Genomic DNA, 22,932 nt, shown 5'->3' with positions numbered 1-22,932 from the left:
CTGCCTGTTCAAAGTGTCACTGTATGAAGTAATGTGTCCCTGTGTTTTTAGTTGCATAGAATGAGATAATCTGACTTTCTGATCACATTGTGGAAGATTCACCATAATGGACAGGATTTGGGTAGAATCTCTGCAGGTTTAGTTGGGGGGAAATGTGGGAAAATAGGATCAAGGCATTTTATGGTTATGTTACGCAAAAGGAAAAGCTGGACTCATAACATGGAAAATACAACGTGCAACACAGGTTGAAATTTCACAGTCAAATCCAAAATCCTCTACAGGTACATGAGTCAGGTTAACATGGGTGTCTGTGAATACCCCTTGTGCGAGGTTGTTTACAATTTACAACAGCTTCTCACACCTAAACAACTTTGAAACATACTTTATTACATACAGATGTGCAACATTTTTAGACCATGCAACCTGCAATACTTCATGTTGTAATAAAACAATATCATAAAAAGAAATAATCTATGAAACAAATTACTCTTTCATCTGCTCCCTGTTCAGCCATGCTCTCCAGGCTTGCATATGCCCGCAGGCTGTCTAGAATTACAGATGTGTCCTGCTGTACACTAAGTGTGTGCTTATCGGCAGACTCTGGAGTCCAGCAACACAAATATAAATAACCCCCTGCATGTAAGCAAATTGCTTGCAGGGCATTTTTTTTTTTTTTTAACAGGAGAATTTTGGGTGACATTTCATTATGAAGAACGAGCAAATTCTCCAAACTATTATATTCAACAAGAAGCTTCCCGCTGGTGCGAGTAATTGCTCTTATCTTCCTTAAAGCCTCTTTAGACTAATACCATTGTTTTAAGTGGTATTAGCAAATAGTAAACTAGAAATATGTGCAATGTTTAGTATGGTACCTTGTGTTTTTCTTGTACAGAGCCACACAATGATATTATGTAAGCACTGTTGTTATGTCTAGAATATGTTTATTGTTGAAATCAGCCTTTTGCACACATGCGTTTTTTACATACTTTGTTAATTGGGAAATAATTAAAGCCAGGCTTCCCTTTGTGCTGGGGGAGCATTCCGCTGGGCAGCTATGAAGCGGCAGCTCTGTGAAGGCCTCCCGAGAGCGCAGTGGCCGCACGGCCCGCGGTAGCTCCGCGGCACCGCCCCGCCGCCGCGGGAGGAGCAGCGCCCGGCAACGAGCTCAGCGCCCGCGATGCCCGCGCTCCTCCGCGCCCTCCCGGCCGCTCCCAGGGCGCCGAGGAGGGATTTTCCACCGTCTGCTTTGTTCGGTCTTCGCCACCCACTGGGACACGCCATGAGGACAGGGACCCCTCCTGTCCGCGCGGCTCTCCCCATCCCGCACAGCTGTTTCGGTGTCTGCGCAGCCGGGCGCACCCCTTGTTCACCCCGAGCGCGGTGCAGGAGCTCGTACAGCGAGTGGCTGCTCCGTCCGAGCCTGCGGAGCCCCCACGCCGCCCCGCTCGGGTGCGGGGCAGGGCAGGCAGGAGAGGCCATCCTGCAGTCCCCGTCCGGGGCGACGCAAGCGCCCCGCTACACCTTCCCTGCCGCCGGCCGGGACAGCAACTGCGAGCGCGCTCCCCTCGTCCTGCCGGCCGTCCCTCCCCCGCCTGTCACTCACAGGCTTAGCATAAAGGCTCCCCCCGCCCCCCAGCCCATATACCCCTTCTCCGCTCCGCCGCTGGGGCAGAGCTGCGGCCGGCGTGCCAGCAGTAGCAGCAGCCCCTTCTTCCATTCCTTCCGTCCCTCTTCCCTACCTCCCGCCCTCCCTTCCGCGACCCGCCTCCCGCCAGCGGCACCAGCTCCGCCCGGCTCTGCGCGGCTCCCGGCACCGCCGCTCGCCCGCCGCGTCTCCGCGGCCCCGCCGAACCGGCACAGCCCAGCTCCCCTCCCATGCGCGGCGCTGCGCCGCCCAGGCACCTTCGCGCTCGCCCGGGAGCCGCCGCTGTAAGTTGGTGCCGCCGATCCGGTGCAGCGCCGGGTGCGGAGGGGAGGCGGGTGGGCAGCGGCGGGGTAGAGCTGCCGCCTCGCTGCCTGCGGTGCTTCTCCGGCTGGAGCCGGGCTGCCTTGTTGGTCCCCGGCACAGGCGGAGCCTGGCCCTCCTCCGCCCTGTCCGGAACGCTAGGGACCAGCGGGGCACTGGTAGGTAGGCATCCGCGGTGGTTTGCGATCTCCTGTATTCTGCTGCCCTCGGAAAGCGTCGGCTCCCGTTACGAAGGCTGCTGGCCTCGCCGGTGGGCTTCAGCTTCCTGCTCGGGGCCCCGGGCAGTCCGGAGCATCCCTCAGCGGGCGTAAGGCAGGGCAGGCAATGAGCGAGCGCCTCGCTGCTCCGTGAGCTGTCTGCGGCGCTGCTCTCCCTGCGCCGGTACAGAAACTTTTGCACGTGGTTATTGCTCTATAAAGGAAACCAAATGCATTTAGCTTCTCCCACTGGATTTTATATCAGGCTGGAAAGAAGCTCTGCAAGTTTCTTTTCAGAGACGAAGTTACTTAGGTGCTTTGATGGAGCGAACTGAGGGGAATTTAGAGTTGCGTTTCTTTGTCTGCAGAGCTGTAGTGCATTCCTAGCAGGAGCAGCGTGTTCTGCTTTCTGTCTCGCTGCAGGTCCTAGGCAGCCACTGAGTTTGAAGACTTTAGGTAGGCTCACGGTTTGCTTCTGCCGATAGTATCGGTGCAGATTTAGCAATTGAAAGCGGTGTTAGTTACATCGATGGGATGATTAGTAGATTTCCTCTTTCGGCTGTTTCACTGACTCTAAAGAAAAACGCAGCCACCGTGTAATTATACAGTCGTATTAAAATGAGCCTGCATCAGGGATGTGTCAGTAATTTGAAAATACTTAATTTTTCAGTTTATTTAGGCTGAGACCTGCATGCTGTAGAACTGTTAAGTGGGACAAGGAGCCTGTTGTTTAGTCATAAAGTAGTGTTTACTACTGGGCTGCTGTGACAAGTAGGCTGTTGAAGTGTAATTATAAATCAAAGTCTTGGTTCAACCTCTGTTCCTAGATAAAATCTGTATCTGTAATTTACTGACCACTTCTTGTCTTTTACATACAAATACTATTTCTAAGGAAAAAATGCCTGAAGGGAACTATTATATATGTAGCCATATATATGAAGGCTAATATTATTCAAGATGAACACTTGATCACTGACTGTAAATTACCTCTGTTGAAGAATTTGAGGCTTACATAATTTTCAACACCAAACAGAGAAATCGGAGATGTCATTTTTACATTTTGATTTTCTTATAAGATTCTGGATTGACCTAATTGCCAGAGACTCAGAAAGGATGTTTATGGAAACACTGCCTGTGAGTGAATGGTGATACTGCTTCTAAGGGTGTTTGTTCAGGTAGTCCATGTGTGAACTCATCTCAGCACCATAGTGGAGGAAAAAGATGTGTATAGATATGTATCTTTGTTCTGTTTGGGGAAATATGTTAACTTATCTTAAATGTGAATTGGCATATTTTGAATTCCTCTCAATAGATGACATTGCAATGATAAAGGCAATCTTACAGGAACGGTTCAAGACTAGCATATGTGAAATCTACTTCTCAGCAAGAGACTAAGTCTTCTGTTATAGCAGGGTGAAATAGTGAGTGCCTTATTCAGTAGCTGTTTGAGAGGGGTTCTTATGCAATTTTTTTTTTTACAGTGATATTTTTTACTATGGCTGTGAGTGGGCTTTGGGTAACAGACAGTGATCTGTTTCTCCCCTCTGCATGTGGTCTGTAGTTCACTAGTCTCCACTGTATGCATAACTGCAGGGTGGATTTTTTTATGTTTGCCTCTATTTTGTTGTGGTTCTGGGCTCATTCTGAGTGGCGCTGAACAAGTGGTGCTCATGGTAGTACACAGCCTGGTGAAAGATTTAAATGCCTGCATTTGGAGCCTCTGATGTGAACTTTACCTGCCCTGTTTCTGAACCCTGTGTGCATGATGAAAGAAAGTTCTCAGTATACTCTGAATTCCCCCAATATGAGGGGGCAAAGAAGAGGACCTGTGTTTTCATAGAGATCCTGACATGCCTAGACTGTGATGTCTACACATTCAGTTAATTGGAATGGAGGGTGAGGGGCAGTGAGCATATTCAGATCCTGGTTATTCTGCTGTCTCTGATCAGTGGAGTGTATAGCTCCCATCCTGCTCCCTGGTGAGGAACCTTGAAAGAGTAAGTCCTCAGTGTGAGGAAAACCCACCTGTAGAGATCCAGTGAATACTTTGCATTGCATCATAATATCATTTAAAATAGTAAAGTGCGTGGAAAAGTTTGAAAAAACATACAGTAAAGTGTTCAGCTTCCTGTTTGTGTCTTCAAACTGCTTGTATACTAGTGTTTCAGGCCATGACCTTTCTGTAATCCTTCAGTTTCAGGAGATTTCAACCTGTAAATAGTCAGTATCATATTTTTGGCTATAGGTTAAGTGGGTTATTTTAGTCTGAGATTAGTGCTCAAGATCCTTGAATGCCATCTGCGTATTTTTTTGCCAGACAATACAATTCCATTAAAGGTCATTTAATTTTCCTTGTAAAAGAGTTTGTGTTTTGAAGACATACCAGCTGCCTTAAGCTGTTCTGTGCTTAGTGTATTTAATAGGTTGGTCTAGGGAGTACTGGTAGGATCCCTTTCTAAACTTTTGCATGGTAGAGACAGACACTCTGCCTTGTAGCTCTGATGTGTAGGATTCCTCTCTGGTTTGAAGGACTTTGGGCTGAGCACCATATATTGGGCTGTGTTACTTGCTTTTTTCAATCCCAGTTAAGTTTCATCAGGCAAATTGTGTTTCAGACAAAAGGAAATGGGCTATAGTAGTTTTACAGTAAGGTGTCTCTTTATTCCTTACTTTAAATTTGGTTTAGGGGCTTTTTTTTGCTGTAACTGAAGGGAAAGGTGTATCACAGACTTGCTGTTCAATATGGTGAATCAATTACATTAGCACAGATAGTGAGGAGGATGGTACTGGCTGTGCTGCATTTATACTGCAGGTGTTGCTTGTTCTATATACACAGATTGCTTCTTCTGAAATGGAGTCTGCTGTCCAAATTAAACATGTGGTTTTGATTTTGTTATTTCTGGTCATATGAATCTAGAAAAATACATGTATTTAAAAATGCTTCTTTTTGAGGCTTGTAAAGCTCTTGTATTATCTTGAAGCATGAAATGTGGGAATGAAATTCTACAGTTCTGCAGTGTTTAAAGATGCTCAAGTATATGAAAATGTCTGTGTGAGAGTAAAGTGTGGTGGATTCACAAGTGGCCCCAGGTCATGCTCTGACTTAGGACACTGCATGCTTTCCAGGTAGACCTTCTGGCCAGTTCTTTATTTGAAGGTGCAGTAAAAGGTACTCTGGACATTCAAATAGCATAATAATTAGGCAAGTTTGGTTCTTGGCTTTCTCTGAGTTTTCTCTGCAGTTTGAAGAGAGAGAAGTGAGATTATTAGAGTACTGATTAACAGCCACAGCTTGCACTGAGTTCTGTTTCATCTCCTACTATTTGCACTGTGGCTTTTTGGCCATTAGCTTTATATGTCTGGCAATATTCCTCCCTTTCCCTATACTCCATACTATTTTGACTTACTTAAATCTGGAAACTTGCTGCTGTAATTATACATATACTTGCAGGTAGGTTACTGTTACCATGGCAGGTAACAGTAACATTCACCTCTAAATAGGATCTGAACAGCGTTTTGTTTGCTAGGAATAGAGCAGGATAGGATATGTCTTCTGTTTTATGCCTCCTCAAAACTTCAGAATGAACTAATGGCTTAAGCTCTGAGGACCTGACTCTCCAGGTGGCTTCAGAGGCCATGTCTCAGTGACTTCAGCTGGTAGTCAAAACATGTTTTTCTGCTGACCCTGCCTATATATTTGCTATAGTGCTGAATTCTGTGGAATAAAGGTGGGATCTGTAGAATTTACTAGTCTTGGTTTTTTTACATTTACACCAGCCTAAATGTATGGTTGATACCAGGGTTTTATTTTAAAGTTCGTTTTTTTTCCATTTTGTGCTGTTGCATACGGAATCACTATACCAAAGGGAAGCTTCCTAATGGGATTAGTAGGTTTTTGTTCCCTATACAGCTTTTGACATTCCTTAGGTATTCTGTCTGGTAGCTCTTCCTGCTATGATTCAGTACAGGAGAATGTTTCAAGCGTGTGCATGTGTATGTATGTAATGAATCAGCTGGTCCAGGCTGGGGAAGGGTGAGAAAATCAGTCCTGGTTCATTTTCTTTCTCTAACTTGCTTGCTTACTGTATTGCTATGAAAGTTGGAGATCAGGTTTCCCAAGATAAACCTGCTCTTGGGCAACAAATTTAGACTATGTCATTTATGAATCTCAGCTTACAAAAAAATAAACACATGCCAAAGGGAGATGCAATTCTTTGTCCACTCAGCTGTAAATTAAGGCTTTTTTCTCCCCCATCCTATAGTGAATAATAGACACACTTTTTGATATGTAAAAATAATAATGAATTTTACTTTTATTTAATATAAATTTTTTCTTTGCTTATAGGTGTAAAAGAAAATGTCAGTCAGCATGCATGAAAATCGCAAGTCTAGGGCCAGTACTGGCTCCATAAACATATACTTGTTCCACAAGTCATCCTATGCTGATAGTGTCCTTACTCACCTGAACCTCCTGCGTCAGCAGCGTCTCTTTACAGATGTACTTCTCCATGCTGGAAACAGGTCATTCCCCTGCCACAGAGCAGTTCTAGCTGCTTGTAGCCGCTACTTTGAAGCAATGTTCAGTGGAGGACTGAAAGAGAGCCAGGACAGTGAAGTCAACTTTCACAATTCAATTCACCCAGAAGTCTTGGAGCTTCTTCTGGACTATGCATATTCCTCCAGAGTTATCATCAATGAGGAAAATGCAGAGTCATTGCTGGAGGCTGGTGACATGCTGGAGTTTCAGGACATTCGGGATGCTTGTGCAGAATTTCTGGAGAAAAACCTTCATCCCACCAACTGTCTCGGTATGCTGCTGCTGTCAGATGCTCATCAGTGCACCAAGCTGTATGAGCTCTCTTGGAGGATGTGCCTTAGCAACTTCCAGAGTATCAGTAAAAGCGAAGACTTCCTTCAACTGCCAAAAGACATGGTAGTGCAGCTCCTTTCCAGCGAAGAATTAGAAACTGAAGATGAAAGGCTGGTATATGAATCAGCTATCAATTGGGTCAACTATGACCTGAGTAAGCGTCACTGTTACCTGCCAGAGCTGCTGCAGACAGTGAGACTGGCCCTCCTGCCAGCCATATACCTTATGGAGAATGTGGCCATGGAAGAACTTATCACCAAGCAAAGAAAAAGCAAGGAGATTGTAGAAGAATCAATAAGATGCAAGTTGAAGATCTTACAGAATGATGGAGTGGTTACCAGCTTGTGTGCCAGACCCCGAAAAGCTGGTCACTCACTTTTTCTTTTGGGTGGCCAAACCTTTATGTGTGACAAGCTGTACCTGGTGGATCAAAAGGCAAAGGAGATCATTCCAAAGGCTGACATTCCAAGCCCACGGAAAGAGTTCAGTGCTTGTGCCATAGGCTGCAAAGTGTACATCACTGGGGGACGAGGATCAGAAAATGGAGTCTCCAAAGATGTGTGGGTGTATGACACCCTTCACGAGGAGTGGTCGAAGGCTGCTCCCATGCTGGTAGCTAGGTTTGGCCACGGTTCTGCCGAACTTAAGCACTGTTTGTATGTAGTAGGAGGACACACTGCAGCAACTGGTTGCCTTCCAGCTTCCCCTTCAGTATCCTTGAAGCAGGTAGAACAGTATGACCCCGTGACCAACAAATGGACCATGGTTGCCCCACTGCGAGAGGGAGTAAGCAATGCAGCTGTAGTCAGTGCAAAGCTGAAGCTGTTTGCTTTTGGTGGTACCAGTGTTAGCCATGACAAGCTGCCCAAAGTCCAGTGCTACGATCAGTGTGAAAACAGATGGACAGTACCAGCCACCTGCCCCCAGCCCTGGCGCTACACAGCTGCAGCTGTTCTGGGAAACCAGATTTTTATTATGGGTGGAGATACTGAATTCTCTGCATGCTCTGCTTATAAATTCAACAGTGAGGCATACCAGTGGACTAAGGTGGGAGATGTGACAGCAAAGCGAATGAGCTGCCATGCAGTGGCATCTGGAAACAAATTGTATGTGGTTGGAGGCTACTTTGGCATTCAGAGGTGCAAAACGTTGGACTGCTACGATCCCACGTTAGATGTATGGAACAGCATAACAACTGTGCCATATTCATTAATTCCCACAGCATTTGTCAGCACATGGAAGCACCTCCCCTCCTAATTGTGTGTAAGTTGGCAATTAGAAGTTATCAGGTAAGAAATAACACCTTTGAATTTCACTGTAATAATGCTTTTCAAAAAACTTTTCGGCAGCAGCTCTGAGGAGGGGTGAGTATGTTTGATGCAATTTTACATCTGGAGCACCTGTGACACATACATTCATGGGCTGTTTTAAGCCAGGCACCATGTCTGTGACAAAGCCAGATGCTGGAAGTAGTTTGCATATATCTTGCACTGACTTTTACAAGGCCTTTTCCTTCATGATTTAGGTGTAAAGGACTGAGCAAAAATAACATTTTCAATTTGTGGGGAAATGCAGATAATCTTTTGGAAATTGGCTCTGCTTTTAAGTACTAAATGCATGCTAAATAAAGGTTCCAGTGCCATTTTCCTGATGACTGAGACTCAGTCACTCTGCATCCAGTAACAGTACCCAAAAAAAGATACAGTAAATTCTGATCTGAAGTCTGATAGTAAATTCACTTGAATTTACATACTGATACTTTAGGGAAAGCTACTGTCTTATGAGAGGTGTTTTACAGGGAGTTCAGGCCTAATTTTCAATCTCACCTAGACAGCATGGTTGCATCTGCATGGATTAAGGTTGCATTTTCTCCATTGCTACACTTTAAAATACAGACTTTTCAAAATACATATGCTTATATATGTTGAACTAGATATAGTGTCAGGAAGATGTGTAATTAATATTGCTGCCTGAAATAATTACTAGTCTATAGCACACACTGTTCCAAAACAATTTAATTATACATAATGGGCCATGCTCTTACCAGATGCAACTTCAGCATTGTATCTTCTCACAAGCAAGTCTGAATTTGGTCTTGCTTGATTGGTCGTTGTGCATTTCTTATTTTTGGGAGGAGGGGAGAAGATTTTCACTATTAATCTGTGTATTTTGCAACAAACCAGGCAGACTCCCGTTTGTGTTGTGTTGCTTTTATTCCCCACTTCCTCCTTGTGGCTTTAGTACAAAATCAGTTACTGCCAGCCAAATAAATATAATGATATCCTTGATCCTAAATAATCAATGCCCTGTGAATGGTAGTTTCTTTTTTGATTTGAGCAGTGTGTATTGTACCCATGAAGGCAGGCAGGTTATAAAAAAAAGGCAAATAAATAGAGTTGCAGTAATTAAATAAGCTATACATGTGCCTTTGGGTTACCTAAAAGTTCAGACTGACAGAGATTCTCCAGAATCTTCTCCAGGGAGAACAACTTGTGTATAGAGACTTCTCTAGGTTCTTCAGTTTGGGACAGATCACTGGGGAGGTTTCTTTGGTGTTTTTTGCAGCAGTTGACATTTGCACTTAATGCAAACCCCAAAGTTCTTTGAAGCAGTGTAGATAGTGCAGACAGTTACTCTTATAGTTGCCTTTCATTTGACTGGGAGCTTTGACTGAGTAAGGAATACAAGGTTGGGCCCATGCAAAGCAGCAGCTCAGCTTTGAAATCTAGTGTGAAATTGGGCAGTGTTGTGCCACCAGGTGCTCTTCTCTCAGGTGGTTGTTTGCCTTGAAAATACTACACTCTCTCTCTCCCCTCTCTCTCTCTCCCCTCTCTCTCTCTCCCCTCTCTCTCTCCCCTCTCTTCCCTTCTCACTCTTTTTTTCCCCAGACTTCTCTTGGGAAAGCACGACAAACTTTAGAGACTTGGCAGGTCCTGGTAACTGGCAGTAGTTGCCCCCCAACAGCAAATGGAAGCCCTCATTTCTGTGTGTCAGCTTCCTCCCTAGCTGGGAACTATGTCTCAATATCTTCAGTTAATTTGTATTATTACTGACTTTATGCGGTTCTCAGTGTTATCAGAACAGCAGTATTGAATGCCCAGACTCAGGTCTGTGCCAAGAAAAATATTGACTTATTCTTCTGAGTCTGACTTAATTGTTCTGGAGTTTGCAGTACGTGAGGGAGTGTTTTATTTTGGAAAAGAGTTCTCAGAGTATAACGGTGCAAAAAGCTTTCCTTTATTCTGTAGTATCTTGTTAAAAGCTATTATTTTAGCTTCACTAATACACAAGATAACTGGCTTAACAAGCACACAAGATAGCTGTCTGAATGTAGCCATAGACTGAAATCTCTCCAGTGCTGTGTGCTCATCCAGCAAGTAGGTTGTTTTTTTTCCTACTGACTCCTGCTGCTTTGTCAGTGGGTGGGAGGGACAAAAAGGAAATTACTTCTGATTGCTCTGTTTTCATGGCGCTGTGTGGCCCCAATCTGACAGCTTTTAGGAAGACTTCAGTCTGCTTTGTCTTGTTCCTCAAACTTGAGAGTTTTGAGTCGTTTTTTTTCCCCTCTGTTTTGGAATTGTTTATAGTTTTTTTAAAATTCATCCCATGACAAGAAACACTGTTTTGACTTCAGTGTTGATAGTCTGTATTGATGGGAAGTATGTCATGCTATGCTGAAGAATGCCTAGAAAAGACTAATCACACTAAGAGTGGACACTTTTTTAGACATAAAAAAATAGCCCACACTTGCAAAAGCACTATGGACTGTTATGTAGGCTGGGTTGTTTCCTGTGAATGTTCTCTGTTGTTCTTAGACAGCCTGAGAGAGATGTGGTGTGTTCAAAGGATCTGTGAGTGTGCTGGAGCTCATTTGCATTGTAATGAAGTAGGATTTGCCTTCTAAAATTCTAGCAGTGCTGTCAGAAATTGCTGATGAACTGATGATGGTTTAGAAGCTGGCATTTTGATACAGCTTCACAGTGAAAAAGCAAAGCACAATCTCAGTATCCAAAGGCTGAGTTTCTCATTGAATAATAAATTTTATAAAGGACTTCAGGATGGATTTATTGATGCATAGTATATTGCTGTGTGAAAAGAAATGAGGGAGAATTCTGCTCTAATGAAGAGTAGATGTATTTTAAGTAAGGGAATTCTATGGCCCTTTCTCTACTGTGAGTAAATTCAATTCAGAATTTGTTAAGGTGGAGGGAGGTATTGGGGTGAGACACTTTCACCTTCCCTTCTGCTTTGATCCAACCAGGTTTGTTTTGGCTGAGGGATAGAAAAAACTCTGCACTAAGTGCTCATGTGGGTTTTTGTGGAAGAGAAGTAACAAAAGCTTGTTTGCCTAAAACAAATCCACGAAGTTTTAAGATTCTGGGGGAACATAAAAATGTGCAAGTATGCAGGATACTGAGCCAATCACTTTGGGCCAGTTTGATTTAGGTTTCAAGTGACTGAATTTCTACCCCAAAAGTTAGTCAGTGTTTCTGCAGTCAATAGGATGGTTTGCAGAGTAAGGTGAGTAGAATAATGAAGTCAGAATCTGGTCCTAAATAATTATGTTCTTGTCTGGTTTATGTATCAGTAGTTGGGTATTGCACAAGAACCTTGACGTTCGGGGCGGGCAGGGAAGCCCATTAATGTTGTAATGTAGGATACAATATTAGGGTTGTATCCTAAGCCTAGCTTTTAAATTTTCTTTGACATCTGGAAGAAAAACCTTATGGTATATTGTTGCAGCAAAATCTTTAAAGTCATTTCTCTCCCCTTTCCCTCTACCTCTTCCCATGCTTTTAGTTTACTCCTTTATTTGGAGAAGCGAATTGGAACCTCAGATCTGGAGAAGTTTTAATGAAGAAAAATCATTCAGCATCTCTTGCATTTGAAGAAAATCATCTGCGCCTTGTAAATTATCCAACCTAGACATGAAGGAATGGGAGAAGAAACCCCTGTCTTCAGTGCTTCAACACATGGTTTAAATATGAATGGACAAACCTGTGATCTGGTCCTTGTGCTAGTAATTGTGGATTAATGCCAATATTAATCAGTCTTTCAAAGATGAAAAAAAACAGAGACAGAACTTCTCTTAGCTGTGCACCACACAACGCTTGATTTCCATGGACGCCACTGTTTTTATGTGAAATTCGAAAGGGTTGTTACCTTTCTTTGTGATGGTTTGAAGTGCCAGCACCAGCTGCAGCAGAAGCAGGCCAGGTCTGAAACAGCAAGATGCTGCTGTGAATGAAGATACAGCAGTATTGCTGCTGAACTCTGCTGACTGGAGTGTGCTTGCCTGTGGGCAGTGCCTGCAGCATCTGTTACACCCTGTGTTGCATTGTCCTGTGTGCAGTAAGTTACCTTCTGCTTCATAAGGACCAGTCCAGTGGTGAAATGTTTTTGCAACAGTGGGGAACAAACATTACATCCCCGAAATGCTCATTGTTCCTGTTCCTCCCTGTATTTATAATTCAGTCTGTCTGATTCCTATTATGTTACTTGTTGTAGATATAGTTATTTATTGTTCAGTGGTTGCATGCTGAAACAATGCCTGCAATTGTCTTCATGTTGCAAGGGCTTGTGTGAATTGTATGTTTTGCACATATTGTGATTGCTGACTTGCTCTGCTGCACAAAGAAAGAAAACTATTGGGTAACAGTTGGAGGTGGGAGGGAGGAGTGGCTTCCCAGTCGGAAATGGAAGGATTACAAGACAGGATTTTAAATTACACATGTGCTAAACGAAGAAGCCATGGAGGTCACTTTCTCAGGCCACCAGCTCCCCAGGTTGCATGTGGTGTGTCTTGTAGACGGTGTCCTTGCAACATTTCATTTGTTGGTCATGCCTTTCAATTTCTAACCTGGAAATAGCCAAAGTCTCTTGCAACATTCTCTTTGTGCAGCTTCCTGATTGCAACGCAAATACTGTGGAAGAGCTTCTGGATACCAAGCCCAGATGAAGTCATTGTCCAAACTTATTTATTTATTTATTGGGTTGGAGGAGGGTTACCAACAATATAGCCACATTGTCCTGAAGGAGTGGAGAATGGTGATTCAAGAATAAGAACAAAAATAAAACCTCAACATAGGTTAATGATGAAGTCTTAAAAAAGAAAAAAAAAAAAGAAGAAGAAAGAGCAGCAATTTTGCACTGACTGGATTGCCTCATCCATCTGGATTTCAGATGATCATCTGAGTGGCCAGATGTCAAAGACCCAAGTGCTCTAGAAAAATTCTTATGGGGATAGATAAAGAATTTCAAACCTCTTATCTTAAAAAAAAAAAAAAAAAAGCCCTCAAACTCTGCTGCTTTTAATTTTTGTTATCCAGGTGTGTCTTTAATCACTTGGTTGCTCAGAAGCCTCAGATAATCCTGAGAAACCAAACTTTGATTTATAAATAAAATTGTTTCTTATTATTCTGGTCTTTGGACAGAGATGGTGCTATTGATGCAATTTCTTTGGAATTTCAGAAGCTTGTGTTTCACAGGTACTTTCTTTGCCAGATCCTGTCATGAAGCTTGTATTGTGTTGTGTTTTTTCTTAGATGTTTCTGGAGCCCAACTTAGCTGGCACATTCAGTAACATGGTTGGTGTGTGCTGTGGTATAAGTAAACAGCTGCATGTGTGCATGCAAAACAAAAATAGTCACATTGGTGATGCTTGCCTTTCTCTGTGTGACAGTGATGTAGCTGTATTTGTGAAAGCTTTGTCATCTGAAAGTGTTTACATTGGTCACTGGAAGTTTCTCTGTGCTGCCTTACATTTGATTTGCTGTTTGGAATAGACTCTTTACATTTCAGAAATAAGGTATTTGGAGTTCTGTGAATACTGAGAGAACATTGATTAATCAGCAGTCATTTGCAGTTTTTGAAAGGGTGAGTTCCAGCTAGATGTGATAAAATTATAGTTCCACTGATTAAACTGATTCCTTGAAGTGATAGATTAAAAAAGTATTTAAACCCACAGCCTCTCTAACCCCGCGGCCCCCCCCCCCCCCCCCCTTAGATGGACTTTAAGCAATAGGAAAACAGATTAGGATAGGTCTACTTTCTATATCCCTGTACTTGCACAGGTTGCCATGTTGAAGCAAACAGCCTTGAATTTTTGTTGCCTTTCATCTTGTGGATCACTCTCAGGAGTATGAAGGGAGCCATAAAATCAGACTTCCTGTGTTTTGCATGTCCTCTCACCAGGCACTAGCAATTACATAAGGTACAAGGAAGTAAAGAACTGGGTCCCCAGGGGCCCCTGTGTTTGAATAAGGACATGTAGCTTTGAGACCTGTGTTCTCCGTCAAGCTGATCAGAGTCTAGAGGTGAAGCTGCCTTGCATCTATTTAGCTTATGAAATCTGTTTTGTAGCACCATGCAGCTTCCAAAAGTGCGATGAGTTTTCTGCAGCTGTTTCCAAAGTTGTGGTCTGCTTTCAAGTCCTCAATTAATTCCTGTGTGTAGGCTGAAGGAAGCTGAAGTCAGGGTGGGCCTCTGGCTCTGCAGGGAATACACTAGGCTCTTGCTCTGTGAATTGTTGTGGGAATCCTGGCTAACTACTTGACCATTCCAGTCCTGCAAAACACCCCACACTTTGAAGCAAATGCAGTTCACAGCAGAGTGCACACAAAAACCCTGGCATAAGATGGGAAGGTTCCTCTTATTTTGCAGGCTGGTTGCTGTAGAAACATGTAACAAAGGACAGCCTTCCTCTTCTGGTGTAATTGTGCAGCCCCTTTTCTATATGTCTGACACCTGTCTGAATAAGAGTGATTAGAACAGAATAATGTTCCCATTCCTGGCCATTGAAGACATGGTTCATGTGCTAAAAGAAAACTGTGCAAGTGAAGAAGTAAAATTGTCTATGTTGTTTGCTACTACATCTTAAGATTTTGTAAAACTCACTTTTTTTCACAAAGTGAAACTGAAGGTCAATAAATTATTAGATATTTCCTCTACATGGCATGTTTATTTGAAGTGTTGACTCTTCCTCCCCTCTTTCCTCACCCCTAAATGCTTTGAATCCTGTATAATGCCCTTTTTATGTCCTCTTAAAAGAAGCACATCAGCAACATGCAATTAAATGCTTTGGTTTAAGCTTCTGCTTCAGTTGCGCTTTCCTTCCCTTTGTTCTGTTCTGCTGCTGTTACTATGATCTCTATCTCAAAGTTCAGCAGTTAAAACTCGGAGAGCCTCAAAACATTTAAGAACAGGAAATGCAAGTTTGTTGGTGCTTGCATTACAGTTTAGTTAGTGCCTGATACCACTCGGAAGTGGAATTAGGCATCTTGAATCCTTTCTAATTATTCTCAAGTCAGAAAATGCTGGCTATGTATAAAGCATTCCAGTTGTTCTATATACTGTATGTGTGTAGTCAAACTCTTTGAACTTTTCATCTTACTTATGTTTCTGTGTATACATGGTGGTGGGGTTTTTTGTAGTTTTGGGTGGGGCTTTTTTGTTTGATTGTTTGTTTGTTTAAATGCCATTTTAATAATATTGATTGTCTACATTGGCTTAGCACCTGTCTGGCCTGAAAGTGTTGCTGAACTCTGTTCAGATATAAAATAGCGAGTTTTCTGACATCTTCTAAACTACCTCTATTAAAACTCCTGCAACTGCCCCGTGAAAAATCAGAGGTTTCTTCATGATCTTTCTTTGCTCAAAAGAGTTGGGGCCATAGTATTAAGTGACTTTGTGGCCTTGGCATGGCTTGGGTAACCTGTGTTGGAGATGTTTGGCGTCAGTTTTAGCTGGGGGAGTGGGACACTTGGAGACTCTTTAAATATGAAGGATACTGGAAGAAATCAGTCTTTCCACAGAGCAAGGTAAGGTTAAATCAGTTTCAGTGCTTATTGCAAGCTCTTTGCTGACAGTAACCTGGGTTGGTTTCCTTTGGATTTCACCAGGGCATGGGATGCTGATGGCAGCACTGGGCATGAACAAGCTGCTGTAGAGTGATTCACTGGTGTTGTTTTAGGGCACTGGGTTACTACTCTACCTGGTCATGGATTCAAACTCCTTTGTTTGAAAGTTTTCTCATACTGGAGGTTCTGATATTTATGATGAGAGTGTAAAAAAATAATTACATTTTGGTTTAAAACAACTGATAATCTGAATGAGATCTGCAAGGCATTTGCTTTATTCATAGTAAGCATAAAAACTAAATGCCTTGAATGATTAGAAAGAAATCAGCTCATTAGCATTGACTATGGCTTCATCAAGCATACTTTGGTGATCAGCCCTGACCTGTGAAAGTCTCAAAGGTCCTGTTTATGCTAGTAAATTTAATATGCCTGGGGATGGTCTGGCAGCTGGCATGAAAGAGCCTTGAGCTCTTTGAGCAGCCCCTTGTCCTGGCAAGATGGGGTGGCTGCATGCAAACTACTTGGGGTGGCTGCTGGAGTGGTCTGGCTCCTGAACCCTGCCCAGGAGCACTCCAGAGGAGAGCAAGTTTGCATGGGTCGAAACCACGTTGGGCTACTCAAAAGATTGAGCAGAACTGGCAATCTGTTCTGTGCCTGGGAACATGCTCAAATGCAGTTTGATATATTGCCGTTGTCCCAGCTGAAACATATGAGTAACGTCACGATTAGGTCCTTGATAACTGGGTGGGCTGATAACTGCTTGTCTGACCTGGCATCAATGACCTAAAAGCTGTTGAAGATGGAGGAAGGAATGCTGTCTCTGAGTGACACTTGGTAAGTGGGAAAGATGGGTCCCAAAGAGGAAGAGTCATGCTGCTTCTTCAGATGCAATGACACAAAGGATTAGAAGTGCAGAGAGAAAAGGGTAGGAGTGTCCACACTGTAGGTGAAAAATGTTTGGTGTGCCCAAAGCACTCTTGGTGGCAGTGCCCTGTGGGCTTTGCAGCAGGTGCATGGTGTCTCCTGGTTTCAAAAGAAGAAAATGGAGCAGAGCTCTATCAGAGACACGGCACAAGCGTGCACATGGGAACAGCCCATAACCCTGCCTGGCAAAAACCGAATGAGACAAGTCACTTCTGTTACAAAGGATCATTAGACCCCAGTTTTACCCAGCATGGCCTCATTTTTGGCCCTTACACCTCTTACACCTATATAATTTATTCCCCTCCACAGTGTGAAAGGCTGTGATCTGAAATGGTCTGTCATCTGGATGTGTATATGCATGTAAAGCATACAGAAACATAGATATCATAGAAAAGTCATATGTTTATTGAAATTTCTGTTTCTGTGTGTGTGTGACATGAAGCCAAGTACAAACTCGCTCAGTAGTAACATACACACATGCACAATGTACACAAAGACCATCTGTCTTCTATGTCTTCTGTAACGGTCTGTGAATTTTAGTGTGTCACTATTTGTTAGAAACTGTACATTTAAATATGAGAATTACCCTTAAAACAAAAAATGGTACATAAGGTGTGACTGTGAATTAAAATGAGTGGCTAAATAAATTACAAATCTCTTTCATAATCGTGTTTAGGCAATGCTTCTGGCCTGACAATGCTCTGACACTCTCAGGAAACCAAATTAGACAATGTGTCCTTTTTGTATGTCTGTGTGTGTGTGTGTCTAGTTACCCCAGAAACTATAATCTGTATCTCTGAAGCAATGGGGAGCTATGAAGGAGGCAAAGCCACAGGAGTTTCTTCCAAGACCCCTCCTAATCCTTCTCTTCTGTTGTCAGACATTCAATAAATTACTTAGCGCTTGGTATTAGATGAAGTTCATTAGATATTTTGTAATCACTCTGGAATTTGTAGGTCATAGTCCATGCTCTGATTCAAAGGTAAAGTTTATGGTTGACTGTGTTACTTAATTGGAATTATGTATTTATATGAGCCAAAGTCACAAAAACACACTAAGATTTTACAAACCTTCAGCTCTTTCCAGGAGATGTTAACATGCCCCATCACATTTCATCCCCAAACCAAGTTCATTAGGGAGCAAAAACACTTAGTCCCAGCCTCAGGCTGAGAGGCTGGGGCATGGGGGATTTGCTGAAGGGTGCTGAAGGAGTAGTAGCCGAGCCTCCTCAGTTCTCCCAGCAACTTCTGGAGGCACTGGGTGCACTGCACTGATCAACAAGATATCAGGCTGCTTTGTGAGACTGGCTGTGAAAACTTGGCATCTCATTCATGTTGTTATTTGGCTTGAGAAGGGTTAAACTATTTACAGAGATACTGTCTCTCAAGACTAACAGAACTAGGTCTAAAAGAAATAGGAAGGACTTGCCATCAGATAAGCACAAGCAACCTGGCTTTTTACATAGCAGTGAGGAACAATAATTCTTTCAGGCAGATGGTTACTCTTTACCTAAAGAGTGCTGATAGGAAGCAGACAAGTTTAGGGAACTGCTGGTAGCAGAGTATTTACACAGACTTAAAATGTTATCCTGCTCCTTGGCATGCCTCCCAGTATGGAGAGGTACTGAGCAAAAGAAAGATGCAGACTGGACCTTTTATCTTAGAGGAAATAGGCTTTCTTTTCCATTCTAAGAAAGAAACATCTTGTATTAAAACACTTGGAAAGAGTGTTTTAAAGCCTGGGGGTCCCTATAAAGGAGCCCAATCAATGTGGACTTCCTCCTAGGGTGAATGGCTGGCTGGAGTGGCTTGGTTCAAGGTTTGGGAAGCAGCTGAGGGGAGACTAGTGGCCTGGTGGAACTGTCCCTGAGTACACAGGACAGTGGTCCAGCTTTCATTTTCATGTGTCACATTTCACATGTGTCCCTCGCTCCATCTTTGCTCTTACTGTCCCTACCTGTGTAAATTCCTCATAGACCTGTTCCCCCAGCCCTTATAGTTAGTCAGGACACAGTGAATATTGCAAAATTAGGAGGAAGGGAGGTCAAAAACTTTTGAAGGCATTTGCTAACATATTGCCACTGAATATGGTCCAGGAGCTATATACCATGGCCTGATAATCCTGCAGAGTATCTGCCTTTGTCCTGCTCTACCTGTATGTCTCAGCCACACAGCTTGTAGCTATTAGCTGTTTGCAGCCCTGTGTGGCACAGACCTGTGTTCAGCTGTACCTGGTTAACTTATCAAAACCCCTGAAAACAGTTGTGTCATAAGGTAACACTGGATGTGATGTTCTAGCCAGGGCTTTGTTGGCTATAAAAGGGTTAGCCATGAGTGCTGACAGCAAGTTCTCTGTATGTCCTCTTCTAACTGAAGCATGGCTTTCATCTTTGATCCTGCAAATAGGGTTCTGGAACAGCTGGGTGGATGCAGATGCTCTCACAAGGGATTGCCTCACCCTGCTTGTGGGTCTCCAAACACTTTCCTGGTTACTAGGGGTATTTTATGTCTGGATTTATTGGCTGATTTGCATTTTCAGGAACACAATTTGCATTGGTACAAGCAATTCCGTCTTCCCCACCTTCCAGGAAGGTGAAAATACCACCCCTCTGGTCACAGACTAGGGAAGTCTGTCTTTCATCACCCAGTGGATTTTTTCAGATTTATTTGCCAGTCTTCTTGTGATGGACATTCAGTTTACTTGATTTTCTATACAAAAGTGGAGCATTTTTTTCCAAGTGTGACTTGAGAGTGTCTGGGAAACCTACCTGCTTGTGTCCTCCTGGCCACAGCATTGCAGTGAGCTGGATGCTGAGGGAAGAAGGGACATCTTCTTGGCTTAAAAGCAGCTGCTTGTGGGAGATGCTTTTGTTCTGCCCAGGGATGGAGGTGTTGATAAAAAAAGTATTGAGAGTGGCATCTTGAGAAACATAGGAACTTTCTTCCAGTTGAAGCAGACCTAATAGCCTCCAAGATGCTAGAGGAAGAGTTTCCTAGCAGCCCAGAAAAGATTTTGTGGGGTTTCTTCACTGCTAATGGTTGATGGACTTGGGCAAGACTAGAGGGGAAAAAAAAGAATTCTCCTGTCACGCACTTTTCCTCCAAGAAAACATGGTATTTGTGGTCAAGCCACTCTACTTTATTAACCTCACATAGTGCATTTGGGTTTCTACTTAAAAGTTATTTTATCTGACAAATAAGTATCTACAGTAGACTAAATATGTATCTGCAGTAAAATATTAACTCCTTGATCAAAAGCCCCTGGATATCGGCGGTCCATCTTGCTGTCACGAAAGGGTAGAGCACATTCACCTCAAGCCTCATGCAGGTATGTGTTGAGCTGCTGCTTGGTGTTTCTTGCCTGAGACCACAGGCAGGAAATGGGAAAAATAACCAGAGCTGTTTGCAGCCCCAGAAACTGGGGACGTGGCCCTGGATCCTGACTCTACACTGAGGCATTACAGGTGCAGCTGCCAATAAGCTAAGGCACATTTTCTCACTCTTTGCAGCTATTTTCGTCCTTAGAAGAAGAAATAATTTCTTTCTCCTGCTTTAGTTCATTTCAAAGTTACAAGCAGGAAAATAATATTTGTGGTAAAAAAACCTCCAAACCATTAAAAACTGTGGTATGGGTTTTATAAATTCAGAGGGAAACTAGCTGGCTGTTTAGACAATTGTATAATCAATCCCCATAAGACTATTTAAATAAAAAGGTATAACAGTAATTTTAAACTTTCTTGGAATGGCAAACAGTGGATTAATTTTGATCTCCAAAATAGACAAACCTTTTTTTTCCCTATGTTTGTTAAGCTAATCTGGCTAAAAGCTGGCCTATAAAATGCCTCAGCTTTCCCCCTGTCATCTCAAATACAGTCTTTACCCTGCAAGCATGTCTGTGTGTGCTTAACTTCACACAGCCTGAGTACTCCTTTTGAGTTCAGTGGATTAATTCAGAGACCACAATGTTAGCATGCATCACTTGCAGGATTGAGGCCCATCCTAACAGGAAGCAATTTAATGATGGAGCACTGCAGAGTACTAAAATAAAGTGTTGATAAAGAGCCAAACTGTGTGATTTTTTACTGAGGCCATCAAAAAGATTGGTTCATAGACAAACAGATTTTGCTTTCTCTTAAGGATAGGCAGAAATCAAATACAATGACTTGGAAAATCCTATCTAAACAATACAATTTTAATAGTTTTACATTGTCACTGTCAGAGTTTATTTAGCGTTCTTTTCTCATTATGCTATATTAGTTTCTTTAATATGCTTTATTAGTTTCATAAAATGCAGAAACATAAGTGTTCACTGAATTTTCCCGTCTTGACAGTGAAGTGTGCATCAAAAAAAATTACAAAATACTTTCCAGCAGTTTGCCAAGAACTGTATTGGAGGAGAGGGAAATGATGTTTCTTTTTTCCTCTCTGAGTAAATAGGAAGAGACTAGCTACTTAGTGATCTTGACAGCCCAGTCTGAGAGCTCACAATATTTGTGAAGAATTAGATACAAAAATCCTAGATTTCTTTCTTTCTGTTCTTATGGCAATGAGAACTAGTGATCCACCCATTTTCTGCTGCTGTTGGACACCAGCAATACCTCTGATGGAGATGTGCTCAGTGAATGTGCTGTTAGCACTGATCATATCTTGGAATCAGATGCTTGGACTAGGGCTACACTCGGGCTGGGGCAGACAGTTCTGCTGCTCTAGCTCAGCATCCTGCATGGATAAATCACCTCATAAAATGCATCAGAGTGGTTGTGAGAAACCCTGCAGCAGGCACCTATCTCATAGCTAACCTTCCTGAGGAGTTTGTCTTTGCTTTCCTGGGTATGAGAGAGTTTCCTTGAAGTCACCAAGACTGCGTACTGCCTCTCCTGGAGCACTCTGTAGCCAGTCTCAGGGTTATTATAGCTACCAGCAGCCACGGCTCAGGGAAATGCTCTTCCTCTACCTCGTTTTTCTCCTGAGCCTGCAGTAAGGGACAGAAGATCTTGAACTGGAAAATGGTGCACATAATAATTTTGTAGTTTTATTTGTATGAAGTCTGAAAATCAGCACCTATCCAGCATGCTCAAGCATCACACAGTCACCATATCCCAGGAGGGCTGAGATTGGAAAAGGCCTCTGAAAATGGTGCAGTCCAACCTCCACCCCAGCTTCCAGCAGTGTCAGTCACAGCAGGTTGCTCAGGGCCATGCCCGGTCAGGTTTGTGTATCTCCAAGAATGAGGATGCTACAACCTTTCTGGGCAACCCATGCCAGTGTTTTGCCACCCTCACAGTAAAGTATTTTTGTTTATGTAGAAGTGGAATTTGTTATATTTCAGTTTATGCCCACTGTTTCTCGTGCTGTCACTGGGCCCTGCTCTTCAGCCTGGATACGTCTCCATGCTCCCCAACAGGTCATACATCTCTTCAATTTAGCTATGTTTCAAAACCAGACAGATGTCTTTCTTTTTAAAATTATCTGCTGAAATGGCATTATAGTAGAAAGGATGTTTTAGTGCAGTTTGCAATGTATGTGTATGGTTTACATAATCTAGTAGAGGCTACCTCTGACCCATATAACCAAGACCTGGTACTAAATTAAGAATGATGTATTATCATATAACTGCTGAATTTAGAGTCTGTTGTGGAGCAGGCAGTATCTATCAAATCACAAACTCCATATATTGTGTCTTCTTAGTGGTTGGACTTGGTGATCTTAGAGGTCTTTTCCAACCTTAATGATTCTATGATTCTTTCACAAGGACTTTTACTCTACCCTGAATATATTGATCACACATACAAGATATAATCTGCTGCTCCACCACATAATATGTATTTTCATAGTATAATAAAGTAAGGATCGATGTTTTTGTGATAAGGCACCTAAAAATCAATGTTGTTTTACAGATAGGCTATATCTTTCCAATGGACAAGGTTGAAAATCTCTGGGATGGAGGGAGTTGATTAGCAAATGTATTAAATTCTGTAAGGTTTGGAAGGAGAATATTTTCTGTTGTTATCCAGTAAGTGACACTTTGTGCCAGTAGATCTTGATTCTGGATCTTTTTGGTAACATAGTGCTCACAAAGAAATTAGTAGGATATGGGTGTGTGAAACAGGGCAGGACT

General features: G+C 42.8%; 2 protein-coding genes across 4 annotated transcripts; one reads left to right on the top strand and one right to left on the bottom strand.

Moving 5' to 3' along the window:
• Positions 1-367: 367 nt before the first annotated feature.
• On the bottom strand, positions 368-3,214 carry LOC121657465. Its single transcript, XM_042013189.1, has 3 exons — positions 3,176-3,214; positions 1,646-2,377; positions 368-1,420 (listed from the first exon to the last, which is right to left on the bottom strand). Exons 1-2 carry the CDS (start codon positions 3,212-3,214, stop codon positions 1,736-1,738), a joined length of 681 nt encoding a protein of 226 aa, XP_041869123.1. The 3' UTR covers positions 368-1,420; positions 1,646-1,735.
• ENC1 (ectodermal-neural cortex 1) lies at positions 1,843-14,982 on the top strand. Of its 3 annotated transcripts, none has more exons than XM_042012833.1 (3): positions 1,843-1,929; positions 6,509-8,322; positions 11,834-14,982. In XM_042012833.1, the coding sequence occupies exon 2, from the start codon at positions 6,521-6,523 to the stop codon at positions 8,288-8,290; it is 1,770 nt and encodes a 589-aa protein (XP_041868767.1). In that variant the 5' UTR covers positions 1,843-1,929; positions 6,509-6,520; the 3' UTR covers positions 8,291-8,322; positions 11,834-14,982. The 3 variants fall into 3 exon arrangements, with proteins under 3 accessions (XP_041868767.1, XP_041868768.1, XP_041868769.1); XM_042012834.1 differs by lacking the exon at positions 1,843-1,929 and adding an exon at positions 2,038-2,124; XM_042012835.1 differs by lacking the exon at positions 1,843-1,929 and adding an exon at positions 2,043-2,128.
• The last annotated feature ends 7,950 nt before the right edge of the window (positions 14,983-22,932 follow it).

Source organism: Corvus kubaryi, unplaced genomic scaffold (genome assembly GCF_017639235.1).
Source record: "Corvus kubaryi isolate FWS band 111438036 unplaced genomic scaffold, C.kubaryi_AGA036_p1.0 split1-37296, whole genome shotgun sequence".
Taxonomy (NCBI): domain Eukaryota; kingdom Metazoa; phylum Chordata; class Aves; order Passeriformes; family Corvidae; genus Corvus; species Corvus kubaryi.
This window is presented reverse-complemented; position numbering and strand designations above follow the sequence as displayed.

Excerpts from the sequence above, each read along its gene's own strand:
- LOC121657465 (XM_042013189.1), bottom strand. The coding sequence starts at position 3,214 with ATGACATCTCCGATTTCTCTGTTTGGTGTTGAAAATTAT. Across the intron at positions 2,378-3,175 it reads TGTTTGGTGTTGAAAATTAT|AGCAATAACCACGTGCAAAA; the intron begins GTAAGCCTCAAA and ends TTTCCTTTATAG.
- ENC1 (XM_042012833.1), top strand. The coding sequence starts at position 6,521 with ATGTCAGTCAGCATGCATGAAAATCGCAAGTCTAGGGCCAGTACTGGC.